This window comes from Ostrinia furnacalis, unplaced genomic scaffold, assembly GCF_004193835.3.
Source record: "Ostrinia furnacalis isolate ACB-3 unplaced genomic scaffold, ASM419383v2 OfSCF0770, whole genome shotgun sequence".
Classification (NCBI taxonomy): Eukaryota; Metazoa; Arthropoda; class Insecta; order Lepidoptera; family Crambidae; genus Ostrinia; species Ostrinia furnacalis.
In genome coordinates, this window is record NW_021131009.1 from 336,869 (window position 1) to 348,786 (window position 11,918).

The 11,918-nt window shown below is 47.4% G+C and overlaps 1 protein-coding gene across 1 annotated transcript; it reads left to right on the forward strand.

Moving 5' to 3' along the window:
• The first annotated feature begins 550 nt into the window (after nt 1-550).
• LOC114350002 (nuclear pore complex protein Nup133-like) lies at nt 551-9,771 on the forward strand. The gene is made up of 7 exons (XM_028300619.1): nt 551-652; nt 1,049-1,251; nt 3,999-4,162; nt 5,818-5,948; nt 7,094-7,306; nt 8,670-8,806; nt 9,693-9,771. Exons 1-7 carry the CDS (start codon nt 551-553, stop codon nt 9,769-9,771), a joined length of 1,029 nt encoding a protein of 342 aa, XP_028156420.1.
• Nucleotides 9,772-11,918: the final 2,147 nt, after the last annotated feature.

The window sequence follows — 11,918 nt, forward strand, 5'->3', positions numbered from 1 at the left end:
TAAGGGCTATACAGCCAGAAAGAAGCCATGGCTCTCAGAAAAGACCAAAACAGCTCGTTACGAGTAGGCTTTAAAATACCAAACTTTCACTGAGGAAGATTTGAAAAACATTGTGTGGTCAGATGAATCAAACTTTGAGGTAAGTTAGCCAATATCATGTAATAACAATACGCGACAATAATATTATAAAACTATATTTGTAAAAATAAATATTGGACCGAAAAACACTTAACAAAATTTCGTTACTTTACAGATTGTTGGCACACCTGGTGTGACATTTGTCCGTCGTCGAGTAGACGAAGAATTTACCCCGGAGTGTGTGGTACCTACCGTCAAACGCGGCGGCGGCAGTGTGATGGTCTGGGGGTGCATGAGCGCCGCAGGAGTTGGGGAAATGTTTGTGTGTGAAGGACGCATGGACTCTACAAAGTACATAAACGCTCTTGAATCCGCACTTCTGCCCTCGTTTACAACACTTTTTGGTGACATCAACATGAAGAGCGTCAAATTCCAGCAGGATAACGCACCTTGTCACAAAGCTGACCGAAAGATGGCTTGGTTTAGTGACAATAACATCGAGCTGCTTGAATGGCCTGCCCAGTCACCAGACCTGAACCTCATCGAGCATTTGTGTGGTCTATTGAAGCGCAAGGTCCGGCGCCATTCAATAATAACAAAAGAAGACCTAAAACATCGCTTGCGAGAAGAGTGGAACGCTTTAACATGTGACGATTGTAATAAATTAGTACAATCTTTACCAAAAAGAATTTCTGCAGTAATTAAGGCGAAGGGTGGTCCAACAAAGTATTATTTTTTTGTTGTAAATAAACAATATAAAACTGTTAAAAACTGTTTTGATTCAGACACATGTATAATTCCTTCAAAATTAATAAATAACATGGGTGCTCAANTTGTAGAACTGACGAAAATATGCCTCTCTAGTACAAAAAGTAAAAAACCAAAAATTTTGAGTTGTGCCCCTATATTATTAAGGGTGCGACATGTAGTCGCGATTTTGTTATTTTTTACTTATTAACTTTATTCCCAGGTGAGCATGGTGACGACAGACGCGTGCGGCAAGCTGAAGACCGCCTTTCTATTCCACCTGCGACGCGACGCAACCGCTTGCCGCGCCATCCTCTCGCAGCTGTTCCCGTCCGCGCCCGAGCCCGACGTCGACGCCGCGCTCGACACCACCGTGCTCGCCATCGCCGCGGAGATGCTGGACGACATCCCGGCCGGAGACCCCAGGTGGGTGCACTGCCTTCCTGTGACACCTGCGGCGCGCCAACCTCGAGCAGCTGTTCCCGTCCGCGCCCGAGCCCGACGTCGACGCCGCGCTCGACACCACCGTGCTCGCCATCGCCGCNTATAAGACTTAGTAGTTTACGAGTTCATAAAAAATACTACTATTCTGAACTATTCCGATAAATACAATATTTTTTGTTTCTTTCTAGGTCCTTATGTGATAGCCCCCTGGGCTCACCGTGCCCCTCCGATATGTACGATGGAAACCTTTCGTTGTACGAGATAGATCCACATGAGGTGAGTCACAAAACTCTTATACTATCTACTTTTGTCATGTACGCGGTCGCTGTTACAGCAGCGTGTACGATCGGAATTCGTACACATGTAGTAGTCTTTATTTATTTTTTTCAAAGTACTAATTAGTACAGTTAACACATCGTGGGCGTCGCGTGTTGCGAGTGGGTTCACCACAATAGTGGAGTAGCAGCGGGAGTCGGACCCGCTTCCTCGGATCACGTGTCGACTAGTTCTTCACCGCTTTCGTCGCTTCTTTATTTTGTTTTTCAATGAAGAATGTTCACTAATTTTGTTTTTTAGCTTTCTGTATTCTCTGTTAAAAATAAAAAATACACGTGTGAAAGAATTATTTCGATACGTCAATATTAGTTTCCAAGATATTGAATTTTAAAAGTGCGGGCGGCGGCCGGCCCGCCATTTTATGCGCGTGACGTCATATTACAACGACTTCTTGCAAGCTGAATTAAGACCCACTTCCAGGCAACCGATTAAGCTGAAATTTCGCAAACACATGTGATTTGGATGACCATGCAATATTATGATGACATGGAGCTGATCTGATGATGGAGCTAGAAGGTGGCCATAGGAACTCTATAATAAAACGACTTAAATGCATCGAGTTTGGGCTCATTCGTTTTATATTGAAGAGTATAGGTAATTCGCAATAAAACGACACAATCGCATCAAGTTTGGGTTTGGTTCAATTTTAATTTCTGTGATGGGTCTAGGTGTTATTATGTATAATAAGTTTTTATTTACAAAAAAATAAATGTATTTAAATATGTTTATATCCGTTTTCTAGTGAGCGGACACTGTGAATGTACGTCACACGGGGTCACGTGACCGTCGGCGGGACTCAATATTTAAGCGAACTTTGAATGCCTATAAAATCATAACAACTGGGTATTTTTGAATGAAATAAAAACTAATGTATTTGTAAATGTAAAAGCTTAACTGTAACATAGGTTTCAAGTGATTTTGCATACCTAGTAATATAATATCCTTATAATATCCTTGGATATTGCATTGGATTTTGCATACCTAGTAACATTCTCAATTATTAATTTTGTCATTAGGTGAGCATGGTGACGACAGACGCGTGCGGCAAGCTGAAGACAGCCTTCCTGTTCCACCTGCGACGCGACGCGACCGCCTGCCGCGCCATCCTCGCGCAGCTGTTCCCGTCCGCGCCCGAGCCCGACGTCGACGCCGCGCTCGACACCACCGTGCTCGCCATCGCCGCGGAGATGCTGGACGACATCCCGGCCGGAGACCCCAGGTGGGTGCACTGCCTTCCTGTGACACCTGCGGCGCGCCAACCTCGAGCAGCTGTTCCCGTCCGCGCCCGAGCCCGACGTCGACGCCGCGCTCGACACCACCGTGCTCGCCATCGCCGCGGAGATGCTGGACGACATCCCGGCCGGAGACCCCAGGTGGGTGCACTGCCTTCCTGTGACACCTGCGGCGCGCCAACCTCGGGCAGAATGCATCTTATCAGCCTTGGGGTGGCCATTGCTGAATATAGACGACCCAATGGTTTCCTAATGAGGGTTTTCGCTATTGAAAAATCCGCCAGATGGCAATACGTAGACGGGAGGTCCAAATGCTGCATGATTGGTGGATTTTGACATATCTGTCAATGCCAAAACCCTCATTGGCCGGTTAGGAACGAGTTGCATCCAGCGCCTTCGACATCATTTCAGCCACAGGACGTCCACATAGACGGGAGGCCTGACTTTCAGATTGGCTGGCTGTTAGCAACCTGCATCTAGCGCCTTCCTACTACTTTTATGTCGGTCAACGCTGCACGTGTTGGTGAAATGCCTCCATTTAAGAATGTTAGATTTAGGACACCCCTATCACTAGCGTCTTTTGAGTGTCATAGTTTTGCCAGAGCGCCCGCGCAGTATTGAGACGCGGCACTAAGCAACGCTGGCGCCATGCGTGACGTTCGTGTTCTTGTGGGGGAGACCTTATCATGCTTAGATTTTTGTTTTATGATGTCAATTTACTGTATTTTTATGTGTAACTAGCGGCCGCCCGCGACTTCGTACGCGTGGATCCCGTTTTACCCCCTTCATCTATCTTACGCGGTTTAGATTTTTTCATACAAATGTTTTTTCCAGCTAACTCCAGTTCCCGTGGGAATTTTGCAATATCCTGTTGTAACTAAGCTTTAAGTTTACTACGGTACCTGCATGCCAAATTTCAAGCGTCTAACTAAAGTGGTTTAGATTTTTCATTCAAAAGGATTTTCCCGCTAATTCCCGTTCCCGTGGGAATTTCGGGAATTCCTTTCTTAGTGCACCTCTGCGGTACCTAAGCTATGTCACTTCCAAATTTCAAGTGCCTACGTTTAGCCGTTTAGGCTGTGCGTTGATATGTCAGTCAGTCAGTTTCTCCTTTTATATATTTAGATAGATGTGTTTTTATCTCATACTATATGTTTGCAGATGGAAGTCCCGCGCGGGCGGGCTCCGCACACGCGTGTCGCTGGGCAGCTCGGCGGCGCTGCAGCAGACGCACCAGCTGCGCGACAAGCAGCGCGCCTTCACGCTGTTCCGCGACTTCCTGCGCGCGCACGGCCTGCTGCGCCGTCTGCAGCTCGTGTCCACAGGTCAGCTCGACATATAATAATAATAATAATATTTAAAATTAAGAACCAAGGTTAATAAAGAGAATAATAATAATACATCCTCAGCCTGTGACCCTGACCACCGGTAGCCTGGGCCCTGCTCCGCTGCCAGCGGGTTAACTATTTTTAAGATTTTTGTTTTTATAATGTATTTTTGTTTTTTGATAATAGTAATTACATTGTAAAAAGAAAAAATTAAAAATAAGAAAGTAAGATGAATAAAGGAATAATAATAATAAAGAAAGAATTAAAAATAAGAAAGTAAGATGAATAAAGGAATAATAATAAATATCCTTGGACATTTTACACTGCGCTTCTAGTCCCAAACTAAGCAAAGCTTGTACTATGGGTACTAGAGAACGGATATAAACATACTTAAATACTTTTTTTTTTGTAAATACATACTTATTATACATAGAAAACACCCAGTCCAATACAAACAAATATGTTTATGCACACAAATGTTTGTACTGTGCGGGAATCGAACCCGCAACCTCCGGAATAGTAGTCCGTTTCGAACCACTACACCAAACGGCCGACAAAATATATATAAATCAAATGCGAGTCTTCGTCTTCAGGTATAGATGATCCACGCTGAACTGTCCCACCAAACTCAATGACAGGGGGGCGCTACCATTGTTCAACTATATGGTTTCCAACATGGCAAAAATCGGAACAAGCGATCCGGTATAGACGGTGGCGCCCCGCTGTCAATGCCATGGACAGGACAGTTCAGTATTTTGGAACTATATGCGAGGCGCGCAGGTGGTAGCGAAGAAAGGGGCGCGTGTATGCGAGTACGTCTTGGCCGCTGGCGAATCTAGCATTAATTTGCATTTATTATTTGCGGCTCACTTTTAGCGAGCAATAACCAGCTTCAAGAGGTACCATACCTCTAGCATGAACAACTTTCGTCTTCGAATCGTTTGCGTATTCGACAAAATTCGATACTCAATCTTCGAATTAAACGATAACGTGATAATTTTGATTCTGAAATTGTTTCGGGCAACCATATCTCATACTAAGTTCACTTTACAACACGTTCACAAGGGCGCTGTTGTAGTTTTCGTACTAAGTCTTTTGGTGATGATTCAAATATGTAAACGATTCGAACTCGAAAGTTTTTCGTGCTAGCCGGAAGTCACTAACGGCCTACAGCGCAACATACATGCATGCATAGCCATGCGTTACGTACGGGCCTTCTTTGGCGGACATTTGACTGCCTCGAGTGAGTTTTACCTATGCCTATTCATTTGTATAGCTGTAGACCTACGGTATGCTCTAGAACAGTGTTTTTCAACTTGTGCCTCTATAGGAGGGTCGCGAGAGGTCGTAAAAACTACTTCAGTAAAAAAAAAACAGACAGAGACAGATAAATCCGAAATCTAACTATGCAAAAGTTGTATGGATTGAAGTATTCGGTCCCTACAAACATCTTTGCAACATTATAAAATGCATGAAAAAAAAAGCGAACCGTCGGGGGGTCGCCGAACATTTTTTCATACTAGGGGGGTCGTGTCATGAAAAAGGTTGAAAAACACTGCTTTAGAAGAGCAGAGTTTAAAAGGAAACTAGTTAAATGAAATATTGTAGTTTATTTTCCAAGAAGTTTTTGAACATGTTTGTTTGTCGGTTAGAGTCCGGCGGCGGAGTGCAGAGCACGGTGTGGGCGCTGTGCGGGCTGGCGGAGCAGCTGGCCGTCGCCGCCGCGCTGCGCCGCCTGCAGCACGGGCCCGACGCGCAGCTCATCGACGCCGCCATCTACCAGGTGCGCCTCACTGGGGGAGGAAAAGGAAACATTAGGTGCTTGTTCACGTAGGTACGCGCGGGCGCGGGAAACGTTGCGAGCTCGTGTTCACATTAACCACCAGGCGTTCGCGCGAGTGTGACGTACTATATCGTTTCTAGCGACAAGTTCAAACTGGTTGAACTTACCTGACGTCGCGAGTGAAACGCGCGCGCCGCCGCTAGTTTGACATGAACACACACAAACATCTTCACGCGATGAAATTACCGCGAGCGCTCCGCGCGCACCAGTCGCTAGCTTGCCCGCTAGTTAGACCGCATCTGCGTTTCGTACGTGAACACTTGGAATCACTACATATGTTTGATATTTCGTCACCGCGCCCGCCACCGCGCCCGCGAGTCAACGTGAACAAGCACTAAGAGCCTTACCACTGGTGGATCGCAAGCGTTTTGTGGGCGGAGGCGCCGCGCCATTTTGCAAGCATTTTGGCGACCGCGGCGTGCCTGCCGCTCCGTTTACAATTCGCCATTTTGGCAAGGCCCTTAGGCTTGAATTACTTCTACGCTGACGTCCAAACACATAATCGTATGTATATGAGGCACCGTATTGCAATGTCAGCGACGTGCTTATTCCTAATGTCGTCTTTCTACTTTCGATGTCAGCGTATAAAAAAATCCAGACATTAGATAGAAATTAGGTTCATCGTGGTTAGGTTCATGGACAATGTGCTCATGAAGCGATATGTAACAATGCGGCATGTAGTTGTCAATTGTAGAAGTATGAGCCTGAGGGTTGCACGCCAGATACGACCGAGTGCGAAAGTGCATGTCAGTGAACGCTTAGAACTTCAAATTGTCTAGCTATAGGTTCCTAACAATGATAATAGAGACTGAGGGCCTTCAAAGCGGAGCGGCGTGTGCGCTGCGTCGCCGCTCCGCTTTGAAACTGCTTGTAATCCGCCAGTGTGACAAGGCTGTAACGTGTATAAATGACCCACGCTGAACTGTCCCACCAAACTCAATGACAGGGGGGCGCTACCATCGTTCAACTATATGGTTTCCAACATGGCAAAAATCGGAACCAGCGATCCGGTATTGATGGTGGCCCACTGTCAATGTCATGGATCGGACAGTTCAGTATTTCAGAACTATATTTTTAAAATGCAGGTGGTGTGCGGCGACAGCGGCGAGGTAGAAGAGGAGCCCGAAGTGGAGGCGGCACTAGCGTCGGGCGCGCTGGCGCCGGCGGACGCGTGCTACCGGCGCGTGTCGCGCATCGGCCGCGTGCTGCGCGCGCTGGCCACGCTGCCGCACGCGCGCGCCACGCCCGACCCGCGCGCGCACGCCGCGCACGTGCACGCGTCTATGAACATCATTAATGTATGTATACGTGTGTTTTAGTAGCTAATCTGGAACCTTATTACAAGTCTGTAGACACCCCTTAGGATTTCAGCTAAAACGTGGCGCGTGTTGAGTATACAAAAATAGTAAGAGCAGCGCATGTGTATGACGTTCACGAATTTCCGTGCATTATTAGGTGTCAAGCTAGGATGCGCGCCGTTATACACTTTATCGGCGTCAAAATGTATGTGCAAAATCGATAAAATGGCGTGATAACGCTTATCGCGGCGCGCATCCTGGGCCTACAGATAATCACCGCCCATTCAGACAGTGCTAGTTTAGGGTAAGACTGGCAATACACGGACCGTTTGAAGCAGTCAGGGTCGACAACTTCAAGCTGCGACTGCACAGTGAACTGTAGAGTTCTATGGACGCACTTACACGAACCGCTCGAGCAGTTGCAACTGATTCGGGCGGTCGACAGCACGGTGGATTTTCATCGTGCGGTCAAGCAGTCGCCAGCCATACACTGACTGCTCGAGCTGTCGACAGCTCTCGCGCAGTTACCTCCGCCCACTTTCTTAATTCCACGGCGCGCGCGCTTGTGACTTTTTGAGCAGTTAATACCAACTGCTCGAGCAGTTATCACTGGCAGCTTCAAGCTGTTGACTCTTGACTGCAAGAGCGGTCCGTGTATGTTGATCACTAACTAACTGCTCGAGCTGTCCGTGTATTGACGGTCTTAGAGAGTCGGGAGACTATCAAAAAATAGTATGAGCAGCGCATACTTGTGACTTGTTTCCCCAGTGTCTCAGCGGGCGTCCGCCGCTGGCGTCCGCTCTGTGCACCCGTGCAAGTTTTAGCGTAAGCCCTACAAGTCCATTACTGAACGCCACAGCGGGAGACTCTGCGTATGTACAGGCCTCTCGTACACATGACGCGTGTATGATTACTAGATTATGACAAACAACCTTATTGTCTCATATGTGAATAATTGCGAACAAATATTAGCGAATTTCTTCAGTAGCCTCGAGTAACTGTATACAAAACACGCACGTATACCCATGAAAACGTAGAACATAGAAAAAAAAAGAAGGAGAAATAAACGAACACTATTATTCCCAGTGCTCGCAGAATTGCTAAAATCAAGTGGCAGTGAGCGGGGCACATAGCTCGTAGAGACGATGGCCGTTGGGGCAAGAAAGTTCTCGAGTGGCGACCACGGGCTGGAAGACGTAGCGTGGACAAGCCTCCTACTAGGTGGACCGACGATCTGGTAAAGGTCGCGGGAAGAGCCTGTATGCGGGCAACGCAGGACCGTGCATTGTGGAAAACCTTGGAGGAGGCCTTTGTCCAGCAGTGGACGTCATTTGGCTGAAACGAACGAACGATTTATTCCCAGACGGTGCTAGGCGAGGCGCACAAGTGCCGCGCGGCGTGGGCGGCCGAGGTGTGCGGCGCCGCGCCCGCGCCCGCGCCGCCGCTCGGGCCTCGCGCCTTACTGCCCGCGCTCGTGCAGATGCTACGCCTGGCTCTCACGTGAGTACAGATACTGTTTAGCTTTTGCCAAGGGTTGGCTTGCGGAATAGACAGGCTAATCTGTATGGTGCGTTCAGACTGGGCGAATTTGCTCGCGCAGCACGCTCGTCATCCTGCTCACTCTGCTCTTGAGTGAGCAGGATGTTGAGTTTGCCGCGCGAGCAAATTCGCCCAGTCTGGACGCACCATTAGACTAGGCTGTGACGCAACCTATTGTCAAAACCAGGGGTCTCCAAACTTTGAAGCCTTGGGGCCATAGTATTTTTTTCAGTATTGTTGCAAGGGCCCAATTAATTTTAGGTTTTCTGCCCACCTATGCAAACATAGGCTTAGTCTTAAGCTGTCGCGGGCCGGATTGATGGCAGTGGCGGACCGGATATGACGGACGGAGACCCCTAGTCAAAACCATCGACACATGTTAGATGGTGTATGTCCTTTTAAGATTCAACTAAAGCCTGGTCCGTGAGCACGTAGAATTTTGTCCAATGACCCCAAGCTACCCATCCTTATCGCTCGTGCGTAAATTATATTGCTGTCGCGACTGTGCAACGACAAAATTCTACGTGCTCATGGACCAGGCTTTACTTGTTGTCAATTTTCCCCCGGGACAAACTTCGGGACGACCTTCATTGGTTGGGTTTTTATTGGCAGTCAAGCTGTAGATCCTGGCTACACAGGAGTTGCAACGGTGGGAATGGTCCCGTTTTAGTTGTTGTCACCCAAAGCGTCCTTAGAAGCAAGAAGCAATGAAACCGGTTTGAATAATACCGTTATTATTACGGTTTTTTTCGGTTAAAGATTGAAATGAATTTCGATTTCGCGCGGCCGGAGTTTAACCTGCAGAGAAATTTCCGACGCGCAACTGTCGCCCTCACGTTGGTTTTAGGAAGAAAAGACGACGACGAGAGGAAGATGACGAAAAGAAAAAGTTGAGAAGAAGACGAGAAGAAGACGAAAAGAATTGACTACGAAAAGCAGAGAAGAAAATGAGGATAAGAAAGGAAAAGAGAAGGCTACAAGAAGAACAGAAGACTACGACAAGAAGGGAAGAAGACAAGGAGAAGAGAACATTACGAGAAGAACAGATGAAGACTATGAGAAGAATTAGACACTACGAGAAGAAGAGAAGACGAGGAGAAGGATACGAGAAGAAAAGACGAAGAGAAGACTATGAGAAGAATAGAAGAAGAGAAGACTACGAGAAGAAAAGAAGAAAACACTACGAGAAAAAAAGAAGAAGATAAGAAAAGGCTGCAAAATAAAGAAGAGAAGACTACGTGAAGAAGGGAAGACTACATAAAGAAGGGAAGACTACGTGAAGAAATGAAGACTACGAAGAAAAGAAGACTACGAGAAGAAGAGAAGACTACGAAGAAAAGAAGACTACGAGAAGAAGAGAAGACTACGAAGAAAAGAAGACTACGAGAAGAACGAAGAAGAGAAGNATTAGTCGGTAAGTACTTAAACCTAAACAAATGCTAAAGGAATGTGTTTTTTAAATGTAGGAAGTGAATAATCTGGTAATTTTGTGTACAAAATACTTCTGCGGTCGCGGTAGGTAGTGGCGGGAAAGCGCGTACGCTCCAATACACTCACACACACATAGGCATGGTCATTGCGTTGCGTGGCGCGCTGTACATTGCGGGCTGCGGAATATTGTATTTTTTTTAATCATAAAAATAAAAAATATTTCCCACCAATAATATTTTGTAATATTGCTTGGTTGGGTGTACAGAAGGCGTAGTTTCAGTCTTCGTGATAGGTTTTTTTACACCCTGTACATAGAAAACACCCAGTCCAATACAAACAAATATGTTCATGCACACAAATGTTTGTACTGTGCGGGAATCGAACCCGCTACCTCCGGAATAGTAGTCCGTTTCGAACCACTACACCAAACGGCCGACCAGATGTCGCTGTATAGTAAATTGTTATTTGCGGAGGATACTTTATGTAATTTTTTTTTATCTATTCAGAAAATGACAACTCTTGACATTACAGTTCTTCAACAAACAAGTATTTAATATAAAAAAATAAGTTTGTGATTTCATTTGTCTTTACTTGATGTCGTTGGTCCACCTTATTGGTGGACGTCCCACGCTGCGTTTTCCGGTACGCGGCCTCCATTCCAAAACTTTGCTGCCCCATTGGCCGTCAGTTCTGCGTACTGTGTGCCCTGCCATTGCCACTTCCGCTTGCTAATCCGTCGGGCTACGTTAGCGACTTTAGAGTTCTTCTAAACCGACAACACCATAAATGTCTAAAAATAAAAATCGTAGCAAGGAAGCGCTGAACGCAGGCCGCTCACCAAATCACCAATCGATCAACATGGAAAACATTGGGGGAGGCCTATGTTCAGCATGGACGTACTATGGCTGAAGTGATTATGACGATGATGATGATTTTCATTACTAATTCAAAGCTTATTTCCATACAGCTCACATCTCAGTGGAAGACCCGGCGAACCCGCGCGTGACGTCACTGGTGCCTCTGCGGAGCTGGGCGCAGGACGCGGAGCAGCCGCCGCCGCGCTTCCTGCCGCTCGGGCCGCACGCTCTGCTGTACACGCCCACCTACCTCGCGCTCGTGTCCAGTGAGTGTACTGTTGTAAGGTACAGTGAGTGTCACATCTCTGGAGGAGCCGGCCAGCCCGCGCGTGACGTCACTGGTGCCTCAGGAGCTGGGCGCAGGACGCGGAGGAGCTGGGCGCAGGACGCGGAGCAGCCGCCGCCGCGCTTCCTGCCGCTCGGGCCGCACGCTCTGCTGTACACGCCCACCTACCTCGCGCTCGTGTCCAGTGAGTGTACTGTTGTAAGGTACAGTGAGTGTCACATCTCTGGAGGAGCCGGCCAGCCCGCGCGTGACGTCACTGGTGCCTCAGGAGCTGGGCGCAGGACGCGGACGTCGTCGTCTCATCTCTTATCAACCCGGTGTTCGGTTACTTGTAAAAAAAAACGTTGCGTTGATATCGTGCGGCGTCCTTGCAGCGTCGCGTCAACCCTACGCGGGCGCGAAAGACGCTAGTGTGAGGACGCTAGTGTGGTCCTTTGACCTAACGGTGTCCTTTGAAGTCACAACACATTAAGCGTGGTTTGCTTGGCAGTGCTATTAT